Source organism: Falco biarmicus, chromosome 6 (genome assembly GCF_023638135.1).
Source record: "Falco biarmicus isolate bFalBia1 chromosome 6, bFalBia1.pri, whole genome shotgun sequence".
NCBI lineage: Eukaryota > Metazoa > Chordata > Aves > Falconiformes > Falconidae > Falco > Falco biarmicus.
This window is the reverse complement of record NC_079293.1, coordinates 40,770,049-40,784,785: the sequence shown is the minus strand read 5'-3', so window position 1 is coordinate 40,784,785 and position 14,737 is coordinate 40,770,049. Positions and strand designations below refer to the sequence as shown.

Sequence of the window (14,737 nt, the reverse complement as noted above, 5' to 3'; positions counted from 1 at the left end):
GTTGAACCTTTTGCTATCAGTTAGCACATTTATATTTATATTTCTCCTCATATGTCTTCACTGTATTTAAGAGCATTTAATAGTCATTAAATACTTCCTTCTTTCACAGAATGCTGGAATATTTTTATAGAATAAGTATGTTTGTCTGTACTGTAGTCTTTTTCTTTCTCTAAATCCTGTAAATTGATATCTGTGATCTATAAAAAGTAAATTAAACTGTTAATGGATTTGCAGTTTTCCTCACCACTGGCTCTTGTGAACCAGTTTTGGTTGTTAAGATCAAAGACTGAAAATTACCTTTAAAAAATTGGGTTTATAAGCTTAAAATGCTTTTAAAGAAAGCAAAGGTCTCTGATTTCTTTTTTTTTTTTTAGATCATCTTGATTCTTAAATACCAAAGCATTTCTCCCCTGTAGGCTCCATCAACCAGTACAAGTGATTGCAATTAGAATGTTAGATTCTGCTCAGAACTGGTCATTTTCAGGTAGTTTCAAACAGTATAGAAACTAGGTTATTTATTACTCCTGTCTATGAGGAGAAACTGTGTTTCTCATTCAATAAAGATAAATCTCATCTGTGTTTGGAAAGTGAAATCTGCAATTAACAACTCTCACTTTTGAAGTTTGAGTTAGAACTATTCTCTCCTGAATTTATTAATTTATTAATATTTAACATTTATTAGTACTGAATTTCATCTGCCATTTTATTACTCAGTCATTTGTACTGTAAAGTCCTTCTGCAGTTCTTCAGAGTCACCCCTTATCTTTGGCATCTGGAAAAACTTAGTATCATCAGAAAACTTTGGTATCATCACTAAACATCTCTTCCAAATCACCTTTGAATCTACTGAAAAAACATGAACTTCAACACAGATTCCCACAGGGCTCTACTCGTGATACTCCTCTTCCATGGCCCATTGATTGTTGCCCTCATTTCATATGTCTAAACAATTATTTATTTATATGGAAACTACGGCAGTTAAGTGTTTCAAAAGCCTTCAGTGAGCGACCTTATCAGGTACCTTTCAGAAGTCTAAGAAAACCATATAATCAAGGTTTTCTTGTCCACATTCTTCTTGTTCAATGACCTACAATACTTTAGAACACTATATTAATATCTGTAGTACAGATCCCAATGTTACCAGTTTTGCAGATCTTTCCTGAAATATTTTTTTAAAAATTATATACATTTCATAGATATCAAAGCTGTTTTCATTGAGGGAGTGGGTACTCAGAGCAGTTTAGTAGCTTGAGGCAGCACAGGGGAAGGAATGTACATCTAGGAATGGATGGAAACTGTGAACGGGCATAGCCATTGAGTAGATTTTGGGGACTCTAGTCTCAGTGTATTCTTTATACTAGTTAATTAAACAGAGCCTGCAAATGTTAATAGAATTCAAGTTTTATAGGTGCTGATCTCATAAAACACTACAGTTTCAAGCACAACTAAAACTGAAAAAAAAAAAAAAAAGCCAGACTGTCTCTTCCATATTTTCTAGATCATGTTTCTTGCAAGTATCAATGACTCAGTTATGGATCTTAACCTTTTCTGTGCCTTAGGCTTTTGCTTTACGACACAAAGCCTTTGATTGCAACGTTGGCCTAAGGTTTTCATGCCTTGCCCCCTATTCCTCCTTTCCATCACCTCACTGCAACACATCACTCCTTCAGTTGTACTTGAAGAAATACAACTATATTGTAAATTGGATCAGGACTTTAAAAAAGTACTGAACACAAAGTTGTTATTCAGGTTTTTATTCACTCTTGACTGAAACACTATGTCTTCTAACAGCTTTCATTACTGTTCTGTGAAATTAGTATAATACTTCCATTATATCAGTTCAGGTAGTTAAGTATGATGCATTTTGAAAATTCTGGACAGAATTGTCTGTAAGGGAAGTATATGTCACTTCAATCAATTGCATTTTGAGAATACTTCATGTTAGCAGTTCTTTAAACCTGGCTGTGAACTTAAGAAAAGCCCTTGATCAACAAGATTAAGTAGATCACAACAGCCGAAACATCTTTATCCTCAGTGCTTATTGCCCTGCAGGAGACCTGCTCTATGTATCTTGTTCTGCTTCAGACAAAGGATTTTCTAAAACAGGTGCCTCCTTTACCAATTCAGGGAGAAATATGACTGTAAACTAAATTGGTTTTAATCTTTGATTGTGAGACGTAAATAGAAAATGGAAACTAACGGTGCATTTCTAAACATAGATTCACAGGTGTATTTGAAAAAGGAGTTGAATATGATTAGAGGCCAGTGCAAATTAAATTATCAACATAACTTTAAATATAAATGCAAAAATCTAAACTTTAATACTTAGAGGAGAGATGGAAGTTTGGTGAATCTGATTTGATTCTGAAAAGTATGGGCTATCAATGTGCTATGTGGGGAAGAATGTTCTGATTCAACCTTTTCTATGAAAATACACTGTGTCATGGAAAAGATCCACTGTATATACTGGGAGAAATGCTGTCATGTTTCCTGGCTTATCAAATGTATCAGTCCCAAATGTAAGAATTGTAGCTTCTATTATAGGGAACATCTGAGACTAGGATAGGATTTTCCAAACTGTCACATAAAAATGAATTATAAAAATAAAAAATATCAACTTAGATAGCTTCTAAATCTTTTTCTTCAAGTTATTAGAAGTGTTACTCAAGGAAAACACTTGAATGTTTTAAGATTATTTCTGTTGCTTCATACGTAAGCTGCTTCTATCTAAATGGATAAGCAAACAAATGGCATATATCTTAAGAAAAGTCTCTGCTCTTAAAGGAAATTAACAAAAGAAAATTCTACATTTACATAAATTGCCAATACAATTTAATGAAAAAAAGTCACTGAAGCTGTCCATTAACTGGTATTGTGTGTCAACTCATTGCTAACAAGCTTTGATAAATAGCACTGAAAAACCTCCATCTCCAAAATCTTCAGTGTTTCAAGCGTGCTTTCAAATCTCATAATTACCTATTACTATGGCTTTGAGTGGTAGAAACACAGAGCTGACTTAGATGCTGAGCTTTTACACCAAATATTTAACCTAGGAACATTTTAAAATTCTCTTTTCTGATGAAAGTTGTGATGAACTTCAGAAAGTACTTGTTTGGAATAACTGTAGCAGCACAAAATAAAATATGTTTGAAGTAAATCGTTATATACTTGCATTGAGCAGTTATTTAAGCTGGAGGGTCTCCTGGAAAAAATGTTTACCCTAATACAAACAAAATTGTCAAGTTCATGTACCATTAAAGGAGAAAACATCAGAACTACCAAGCAACAGAGTTAATTTATTGGGTTGGGATGTATTTCAAAGTCGCTGCTTAAGAGACTTGTATAATGCACAGCATGTAGACTAGAAGACCAAAAGGTAAATACATACCATTGAGGGAAGGAACTCCTCTAAAAACCTGTAGGGAGCAGAAAAATATCTTTAAGTGAGAAGCAAACTGGTCATTCACTTTGTTGTTACTGTGAAGATCCACATCTTACAGCAAACTTTTAGGTCAGGAAGCAACAACCTAGTATGCTTTCAAATTGGAATACTTTGGATATTATGCATGTTTCCTTCTTTAGGGATTTGTAGCTGTACTGTGCTAAGAGTCTTAAATGGTCTGGTTTATACCTGTGTAAGGATACTAGTATTTTCTTCCATTTCTCTTAAACTTTGGATATCGCTGGCATTTTTCAAAATGTTGAAATATACTTATTTCATATACCATATTAAAATTTTCTTCCTTTCATTCATGTGGGAGAATGGTCAGTGGTGATGGTCATACACAAAAAATAATTACCAGATTTGTAAAAGATAAACATATGTTTGAAATTGACATATCCTTGGGGCAGGGACTGTCTTTAATTAAATGTTTAGACAGTGTCTAATATAATCAAGCCAGGAGCTGGTTGACTGCTATGCATGCCACAGTCCAAATATTTAATAATAGTCACAACAGTTCTGCAGTTAATTTGATCTTACTTTTGATATTTACAAGTGTTTTCCTAACACATACTGCAGATTTCTATGGTTTGAAGGGCTTCAGGCTCAAATTCTCCAGTCTGTTTGATTCTACCATATCCATCCACATCCATATCCTTCCAGGTTGCAGGGTGTGCCCTACTCTTGTGGCAGAGTTGGACAGCACTAGGAAGCACATGTAGAGGAACTCCTCTGCTCAGTGGCAGAGCCCTGGGAGGAGGTGAGGAGGTTAGGACTACCAGGGACTGCGAGAGAGAGGTAGACTACTGGAATTGCACCCCACCTTCCCTGAGACAGTCCCAACAGGCAGGCAAGATGCATGGTACGGAGGATTCCCTATCCTCTCTCTGCCTGGCTAAACATAGTGACTAAAGGGATAGGGGGCAATGGTGACAAGTTCCTGCCTGGCACAGCAGGCACGTCTCCTCTGTGACGCCTTCCCAAGTGCCTTTGTATAATAGATATAAGGCTCTGCAAGTGGAACTGAACAATAACGAAGATTATGGGTCATCTAACATTTAGTTGTCACCAAGGTTAAGTCTGCCTACAACCTGCATCTAAACTGCTTCCATAAAGAAAAAAAGACAGCTCATTGTCACAGGAGACTCCTTTCTGCAGGGAAAAGAAGGCCCAATATGCAGGCTGGGCCCACTTTTTAGGGAAGTCTGCTGGGGGTGGATGGAGTTAACTCCAGTTGGTGGCCAGTCACAAGTGGTGTTCCCCAGGGCTCAGTAGTGCTGGGGCCTCTTTATATCTTTATCATTGATCTGGATGAGGGGATCGAGCGCACCCTCAGTGAGTTTGCAGACAACACCAAGCTGGGGGAGTGTTGACCTGCTTGAGGGCAGGCAGGCTCTGCAGGGGGGTCTGGACAGGCTGGGCCGATGGGCCAAGGCCAATTGTATGAGGTTCAACAAGGCTCAGTGCTGGGTCCTGCACTTGAGTGACACCAACCCCATGGAGCACTACAGGCTGGGGAAGAGCGACTGGAAAGCTGCCTGGTGGAAAGAGACCTGGCAGTTCTGGTCAACAGCCAGCTGAGCATGAGCCAGCAGTGTGCCCAGGTGGCCAAGGCAGCCAAAGGTATCCTGGCTTGTATCAGAAATATTGTGGCCAGCAGGACGAGGGCAGTGATCGCCCCCCTGTACCTGGCACCGGTGAGGCCGCACCTGGAACCCTGTGTTCAGGGGGGGGGCCCTCACTGCAAGGCAGACACTGAGGTGCTGGAGCGTGTCCAGAGATGGGCAACGGAGCTGGGGAAGGGTCTGGAGCACAAGTCTGATGGGGAGCGGCTGAGGGAGCTGGGGGTGTTTAGTCTGGAGAAGAGGAGGTGCAGGGAGACCTTATTGCTCTGTACAGCTACCTGACGGGAGGTTGTAGGAAGGTGGGGGTCAGTCTCTTCTCCCAGATAGCAAGCAGTAGAACAAGAGGAAACAGCCTCAAGTTACACCAGGGGAAATTCAGGTTGGATATTAGGAAGTTTTTTCACCGAGAGGGTTGTCAAGCATTGGAACAGGCTGCCCAGGGAAGTGGTTGAGTCACCATCCCTGGAGGTGTTTAAAAGACGTGTAGATGTGGCAGTTTGGGACATGGTTTAGTGGTGGGCTTGGCAGTTCTGGGTTGGACTGGATGATCAAAGTTCTTTTCTAACCTAAACAGTTCTATGATTCTATGATCTCTTTAGCACTAAAACTCTTGATCCAAATTCTGACTTTTGTTTTGTGTGTCAGATGGAGGATGGGATGCCCCTGTTTTGGAGGAGGTGAGACAAGTACCCAGCTCATTTGCTAGCATCAAGATGAAACAAGGGCCAGTTTTACTATTTAAAGTTCCAGCAAGCACCCTTACAGCACAACTCAGGTGTAAGGAAACTTGCATGACGTGTTCTGTGATGAGCTGTTCTTTGAAAACATTCTTCTAGATTCAGTATGTGTTGTGTGCTGGACTCATTGGAACACTTTCTCGGTCATGAGGCATAATTCACACTCTTGATTTTATTAAGGAATTAATCTTTACAAGGACAGTCTTGGCTTCCACTCAAACCAGGGTTGTCTTTACACAAGACAGAACTCTGAAAACAGGATACTGTGAAAGCCTTTGGGAGCCACGATCTGCAGAAAAAAGTTCTTCCTGGGGGTGGTTGGACAGCCATTTCCACTTACATGACACCCTCTGCATGCCTAAAAATAAGGTCTCTCATCCTCCAGGACAGCTTCTACAAGTCAGGTTAAGGATTGAGAGGCTGTGATTTCTGACATTGATTACTTAGTGTTTGTATGAATAATTAATTTTATTCATTTTAATGAATACAAATATTCATTCATGTTTGGATGAGTCACTAATAATTATTGTAGTGAAAATTACAAGTGTTGATGACAATTTACCTATTAGTTTGGTTAGTGACTATTTCTGTGTATGTCAGTTTAGTCATGAATAAACCTATACATTTGAACCCCGGAGTTTCCTCTTTCAGTCACTCTTTTAAGAAAATGAATAATGCCTTTCCTCCATAAGAGAGTATTTTCCTGCCTGGGATTTGAACCTGATCTTTAAAATTGTATCTGGGGGTGTCTCTTTTCTAAAGCAGGCTTTGAATACCTACCCATGAAAGCATAATTTGGAGCAGCCAAGCTCTGTTCTGGAACGTAATGTGAGCGTGCTGCATTGATGGGCTTCCTGTCCACCCATTCATATGTTCAGAGACATTATGAAATTGGGTGTAGCTTATTGGCTACAATATGGGCTGACAAATAAGACATACGTAACTGACTGTATTTTCATTTCACAACACTTCTTTAACTTGGAATCCCCCTATGATGCACTACAGTACCTTTATACCTTGGGCTTTCTAACTGTTGTTTAACAGTACTTTTATTATGCTGTGCATAAGCGTGGAAAGAAGCATGAAGGGAGTTTAATTACTATTTGATTCTCAAGAGTTGTCTACACATTCACCCAACCAATCTGCCTTGGCCCTGCTTTGGAACTCTAGCTTTGACTTTTACAACCCGGAAGGCGTGTGGTAAGAAGCAGGAGTAGGTGGGTCACATCACATTTGTTTAAAGAGGTGGAAAAACTGACATTCATCCTGTTTGAGAATAGTACTTCATTCCCTATGAAATGGCATTCCTGACAAAACTTAGTGCCAGAAATACTGAATCCTATTACTCCAGAGTGAAGAGGCAGTTCTTGAACAAGTTGTTAGTAACTCCTCTTCAGATTTCAGTGTGTGCTTTACTATAATTTTCCCCAAGTGCTTATAGTAAAGTTTTGTTATGTTGAATCACATATTTATATATTTTTGTGGTTATAAAACATATAGTATTGAATATGAGCTTATCTTTTACAGTTTCTGCTTTCCCAGTTTAATGATGTAAACATCTATGTTAGTGGGCAGAACCCTGGAGAAGCAGACCAATATATAATAGCGTACCAAATTTGACAACTGCTTCCAGCTGCATAATTTCAGAGGAGGTTTTATAACTAGAGGGATTTTGCACGAAAAAAAATGTTATTTAAAGCATGAGTCATTTTTAATTACAAAAGAGAATGCAAAGTACTTGCTTTTAGTAAAATTAAAAGAGAAAATAAACAAAAGGTATTTATGAAATGTCTTAGTGTCATAGGCTTAGGAGCATGACTGAAAGCTAAAAGACAAATCTAAGTAGGCAAGACAAAATCTTTCTTTTTTTCTAGAATGTTTGTCTTTTAAAAAGAGCCTACAAGGGTTTTTTGTGGTTTGGTTTTTTTTTTTTTTTCCCTATAAACATTTGCTTCATTGTACTGATTCTCAGAATAGTAGGAATTGTTAGTTGAATGAATAAAATGATCATGAAATAAATTAGTACAAACATACAAACACTAATTGTTGCACTAGAATGTATCTGTTGTCAACCTTTGCAGGTTGTCTTGCAGTTGTCCATTTCCATTGGCCCCAAATGGTACTTACTGAGCAGTTATTTTTCATTTGTTTGGACCACGCCAGTATTACAACAGGCAGCATAAGAGAATAATGATCTGCATTCTCTGGGTTACTGAAGAGTCAGCACAAATTGTGGGAACAAATAACAATCAGACAAGGCAGTGTTTTATAACATCAGAACTGCAATCCATCTTTGGGATCTTTCAAAGCTGGACTAATAAAGACCCACTTACAATCCCCAGCAGAGTACAGTTTAATTAAATTTGTCCATTAGAGGACTCCTCCCCCTCCCTCTACATTTTAGAAATTAATTCTGCTTTCTGCCTATTATTCTTCCTACATCACAGATGCACTGAGCCTTCGTAACAGACAGGTCATCTGCATCACGCTGAAAGTCCTCCAGCACCTGGTGGTGTCAGCTGACATGGTGGGGGAGGCCTTGGTGCCCTATTATCGGCAAATCCTCCCAGTCCTAAACATCTTTAAGAATATGAATGGTGAGTTATCCTAACAGACACGGTGTCTTTCAACTCCTAAGGTAAAAAGGGGCTTAAGGCAGAGTTAATTAACAACGTAGTTAAGATTTATTACGGTATATAAACTCAAATCCATTTGGAGCTCTAAATAATGTAAACTCCCCCCCTCCTCCTCTTACTATTCCCTAAGGATGCACTGAAATTAACAGTTTCATTTGTTATTCCTTGCACGTACAGTTTATTTAACACAGTACAGAAGCACTGAAGCAGTTCTATAATCTTCCAATAATTAAATTGTAAAGTTTTTTAACAGTCTTTTGAATACATTAATAAATTGCAAAGATTTTTTCCTCCCTCCAACACATTAGTTTAGTCCAGCGTTTTTATTCTGTTCTGTGCTTTTTACAAGCAATTCCCTGCTACCATCAGTCTTAGGAAAGAATAAAAATAAAAGTAGCAATCAAACTAATTAATTTGAGAGTCAAGAGAACTCCTTGTTGTAGAAAAATTTCAAATTACATAATGTCTAGCAAAACAGTGATGTTTGAAGGTATTTCTGCTCACTTAGCAGGTTTTATTATAGAGGCATTTAGAACCAATTTGTATCTACAGTTGAGTACGTTGTTTTCTTTGTAGTGCCAGTTTCAGTCTTTAATAACTGATACTGAGTACTGTATACTGTGAATGCATTTTAAACCTCAGTCACCAGCTGAAATCAACAACATGCATCTTGCTTTTGCCAAACTAATCTTTAAAATATTTTTTGTAGTAGATCTATCTGTATTTATCTGTTCCATTACATATCAAGTTACTGACTTTAAAGTTTCTGTTACTCACATGCAGCCATACAGATCAAAAGTTAATCCCTCACAATCTTGCAAAAGAGGTATTTCATTAAATTCATGGCATTTTAATAGTTATCTACAGGACTGCTTCCTATTATACTTTTTGTTTGCATTACTACAGAACGTATTATTTTATATTCACTTCCAATGAGTGTAAGATTCACCTCAGGTTGAAAAATGCCTGTCTAAATACTGACTTGGAGGCTCAAAAAAGACTGAGATTTTAGATGCCTTTAAATACTTATGTGTCTGTGACTTGGTTTTACTTAGTGAGAAACTTGCAGTAACAGATGGAATTCCATAAATGCAGTGTGGTTCAGATGACTGCTGTGGCTTTCTAGAAGTTGTGGAACGAAAGTTTATGAACAAAATCTGTAGGTTGAGTTTAAGTAATTTCAGTAGGACTCCTTATGAATTAGAAGATTTTCCCTTAACAGATCCAATTTCAGTATCTGTCACAAGACTGTAAAAAGGACTCTCATTTATTAATGAATATACAGTACATGCTTTTTTCCAAATTTCAGCCTGAAGTAACCCATTAATTCTCTTGACTAGGCTTTTCTGCAGTGATTTCAAATGGATAACAGGGAAAGCTCATGTGTGACTGGGTACATAGCTTAACAAGGCATTAAACACATTCTAAATATAGCCTAAGTTTTGATTGAATTGTGAGCAAAATAAAACATATTTTCAACATATTTTCATGATATCTGTGCTACATGAATTTTACCTATATCAAACTACACTAAGTCTTGATATTCAACAGTTAAGAACCAAAAAAAAAAGAAAAGAAATGTTTCAAAATTAATACATTTTATTAAAGCACTACTTTTTTAGAAATAAAGGTTTTGAAAGGTCAGTATTCCCAGTAACAAAATGGATACTGTTTGCAAGGCCTACCATATGAAACTGCTCAACTTATTCAGTACTTGCATGTGGATTATAGAGAGTCTTCCTCTGTCTCCCTCTGCCTCAAAAGGCTTGCATTTATGTCCTCCCTCGCTGGTTGTTGACAGAAAATGTATGCTCCCTTCCTTCTTCTTTCTATCTCCAATATGCTTAATAGGCAACTGAGGTACAGGTCTTAGCTCCCAGTTGTAAGGAAGGTGTAGAGACTAATCCAGGCTATTTTCTCCACTGCTTGTTCATGCAGGTGAAAGACAGGGTGAGTGGAGTGTACACTCCTCTTCATTCTTTTATGTATACCTTGAGAAAGGAGCAACTGTGGTACATCTTCCAGGAACTGTATGAATTGCGGTCTATTAACTGTGACACTCTGGAATTTGTCCAGAATTGAGGTAGCTGGAAGGAGCCATGATTTAGTCATTGCCACCTCACTAGATCAGTATCTATCTGCTGAAGGAACTCTTTCCTAAATTCAGCATCTGTGAATACCACTCTGACACTAAACATTAGTGTTTTTAATAAGACATTATGTTAATTATAGACAATGTTTAATTAATAAGACATTAAGGTCAGCTTACCTTAAGGTCAAGTTACCTGGTGACCAGCTCAGAACAAAGTGATTCTTCGTTCAGTGTGTGTGATGTGAGGTTCTGGAACTCCTAAACTGAAATTCTTTGGATACAAAAAGTTCACATGGGTTCAGTGAAGGCTCAAAATTGTCATAAAAAGAAATATATTGCTGGTTTGGTAAAACACATGGATCAACTCTGGCTCATGGCATTCCTAAACCACAACGTGGTGGATGCTGAGAAATTATTAGGTGAAATACCATAAATGCTTATCCCACATTCACATTGCCTAGTCATCTTTTGAGGGGCACACATTTGGACTAGAAGGACATTTGCTATTATCTAAAATATGCATTCTTATGTTCTTCTTACACTGGTGCCTAGCGGACTTGCAGAAAATACTCAGTTTCCATTGAGTTTAAAAATGTTCTGGCACACAGGTTCCTCAGAAATTTTATTCATCCTACATACCTCTGATTTGTCTGAATGACAATTCACCCCACAATATTAGACAGGCTTGTAAAGAAAACAGTAACATACTTCCATTGGTAAGATTTTAAGGTTAGGATATCACAAACAGCTATTTAATAAAACAATACAGAATGTAGTCTTAGCTTCAGCTTGTCACATGCTTATCTCTTGAGTTGTTCTTCAGCCAACAAGATTGGTAAATCATTGTTGAGAGTTCCCAGTATTACCTGACCTCAGAATATAACAGCCTGAGAACAACCGGTTCTGTCCCACTTAAGTATAAGAAAATCTTTCCAAATTCCCATCTGTTTTCTAACACTGAGGCTACAGTTTCACAGTCAGCAGCAGTGTTATTTAGTTGCCACTGCCTTCAAGGGGCATTGTAGTAAAATAGGAGGTAGCCTTGATGACACCCCCTGTAGGCAGCTGTTTAGTGCAGCTGATTGTGATTCCCACTGCAGAATTTTACTGGATTAGCCACGGAGACACTGAACTATATAAATCCTCTTTTCTGGGATCTGGTGGTTTTGGTGTTTAAAGTTGGTATATTCTTGCTTCTATTCAGCCTGCTAGCAAATTGTTTCTTTACCAGCCTGAAATGTTCCTTTACGCAGTTATTAATGCATTCATTTTAATTGTATACAGAATATTGATTATTCACGTAAACACAGATTTTTATGTGTTCCTTTGCTTTTCCATTGTACTTTTTGACATTTCCACTTTTTCCTACTTCCATCTGTTACCTCCAAATCACCGTCATTATTTTGTAAACATAGACCTTCTTGTAAATGAAGACATTCTGATACTGATGTCTTTTCCTATCTTATGATGTCTCCCAAACATGCTTGTCTCAAAAAATAAATATCTTCATAATGCTTATGTTGTCCTGATACCAGCAAAAATGGTAAAAGGCTACTGACCTTTGGGAACAGAAGGTAATTTAGTTATTTAGTTTCAAAATTTTAGCTCCCTTAATAGAAACCTTTATTAAAAGATTTTTGGTCAGTTCTTTACACAGTGTCTATTGACTTGTTCTGCATAATAATCTTCTGCCTTTTAGTGAAGTGTATTTTTCTTGTAGTTTCATATATCAAAGAAATAATTTTGATTTGATTTTCTGAATTCTCTGTAAATTTATGGCAGTCAGTGAGAACGCACGATATAAATGGAATTGCTGTTAACCAAAAAATTAATGTATGCCAAATACATTTTATCATTAGAGGTTGTTGGCCAGAAAACAGGGAATTGATTGCCGGACATAATTTCTGTAATTTGGATCTGGGCATGTTCTGCCGTGTTCTTTCCATTTGTATTTCTTATGTACAGGTGACTTTACTACTGGTAAATTTTGTACATTAAAAAAAAAAAAACCAACCAACAAATCAAACCAACCAAAAAACCAAACAAGAGAGAGCATTGATGAAGAATAAATTAAAAGTTTTAATTATTAAAAACTTCTAAAACATGCTCACCCATCTGAGCTGTAAGATACAGGTAAAAATAAATGAATACAACCTAAGTTACAAATGCCAGGGGAAAGAACCAAGCCTCCTAAAACAGTCTGTCTGAAAGCCAGAGGAGAGAGCTCAGTGAACTTCTGAAGAGTCTCGATAGTGCACAAGGGACTTTTTGGTGCACAAAGCGCATTTGGTGTCTGAATTTGTGCCCGTTCTGGAGCTTAAGGCCCTAACTCACAGTACACATTTTCATTGGTCTCCTGAGTGCTCTGTTGCAGAGCGTCAAGACATAAAGAGCAAAGTTCTGTGGTCAGTGATGCTCCCACTAGTGTCTTTTTTATCAGTGGAGACAGTGACAGTGTCCTCACCAACTGGCCACGGTGTGCTCTAAAAGGGGTGAAGCTTTCTGTTGAATCTGTTAGCCAGAGTCATAAGGCTGGCAGGAGAGCAAGAGAAAGGAACATGATTTCATCCCAGTGACTGGGGAATGCTCCTGGGATGCAGGAGCTCTTTGTCTAATCTCTGCAGACTGAGACGGGACTGACTAGCAGTCTCTAAGCAGCTCCCCAACATACAGACTGTTATGCAAATGTGCTGCGATGTAAAGCAAGAAACACAAAAAGTCATTATAATGATTACTAAGTCTTTTATGAACCCTGCAATGCCACCGTAGTTTTTGTTTAAATATGTAAGTTAAATGTACTCTTATGAAACTTATTTCAGTCTTGTGAAGAGGGAAAGAAAAATGTGTATAGACCCAAGTGGAAATACTATTTTTCTGCATCATAACACCTTTTCTTTTGGGGTCTTATTTTCTAAGCTGCGTTTTATAAATCTGTGAGTTATGTGAGGTGAACACAATTTAAGAACAAATAGAATAAGTTTGTTCTTTTATGAGAGCAGGCAAAAAATAAAAATAAAAGGCAAAAAAGGGGTCTTCAGAGCCTGGAATATGCAATTATGGTGTATGTAGACCAGAATACTGTCAGAAACAGAAACCTGTTTATTAAAAAGATTAGACGGTTATGAACACCAAATTTCTCGTGTTTAATTTACCTGACTGCTAAATGAAAATTTCATTGATTTAGTTTAACAACTATTTTATGCCATCAAATCCAAGCAGTCTTAACAGCTGTACTACACCAATTCATGTACACAAAAATACTTTCATGTCACCAATTTATATTATTCAGTAGTTACCAAAAGCAGCTTTGCAAATAAAATGATGTAGAATAGATGAAAACCACACATTATTAGGATTTTCCTGCCTCAGACAAAGAAGTATGGGGTGGCACCGCACTGTGGGAGGTACCTCTCCAGCACGGTAATTTCATCTGTGTCTTGTTCCAGTCACTGTAAGGCGAACAGTGATAACAGGGCAGACTGAAGCCCAAGTTCCTTTTGGCTGCAATAAAAATGCTTTGACACTGAGTAACTTAAAGCTTACATCAAATTCTGACAGTCTTTACCTATCTAGCCAGTCCTTTAAAGTAAAATTTTAGATATATAACTATGAATACCGGGTGTAGCTGAATCATAGCATTCAACGAAGTGTGAAGCCACAAAGTAGAATTACACTGCATGCTTTACAGCGCTTGAACTTCACTTGAGAAAAAACATTTTCTTGTCTGAAAGGTACTTCACATACTTTGGAGAACTCTATTTTATAAAACACAATAGTACTACATAGACTTTAAATGAAGAAGCAGAACTTAAGTGTTTAATTGCAGGAGCAAGAGACTGTGCCTACAGGTAAAAGTGTTCCCTGTATTGGAGCTAGAGTGTTTTCAGAACTGCTTGTGTGTTCCAGAGGCGGCAATGCCCCTCAAAGTGGTTCATAGTTATTAGCAAGAAGCAGCAATTATCCTTTAATGTGAATGAATATGCTTTAAAGAAAATCTCTTGCCCAGAACGTTTCACCTGTTTGCTCCTTCTGAAAAAGAATGTCAATCCTGTTTTAAAATACTTGAGTTTCCCAACTCTGTGTTCAGAAATCATGTTTCAGTTTTAAAAAAATGGATAGCTTGAACATCAGCTTTTACAAAGTAATGTATTTGAGGTTCTCTTCCTTTCTGCTCTGAACTTTGAGATTTCAGATTATTCTCAGGC

General features: G+C 37.6%; 1 protein-coding gene across 3 annotated transcripts in view; it reads left to right on the top strand.

The window, feature by feature from the left end:
* PACRG (parkin coregulated) overlaps positions 1-14,737 on the top strand; it is a 251,223-nt gene that overhangs the window by 146,864 nt on the left and 89,622 nt on the right. For 2 of the 3 annotated variants that reach the window (XM_056343715.1, XM_056343714.1), the window contains exon 5: positions 8,252-8,401. The exons of the other annotated variant lie outside the window; for it this stretch is intronic. In XM_056343715.1, coding sequence (XP_056199690.1) covers positions 8,252-8,401 — 150 coding nt within the window. The remainder of the gene's footprint in view (positions 1-8,251; positions 8,402-14,737) is intronic. 3 annotated transcript variants of the gene reach the window in all.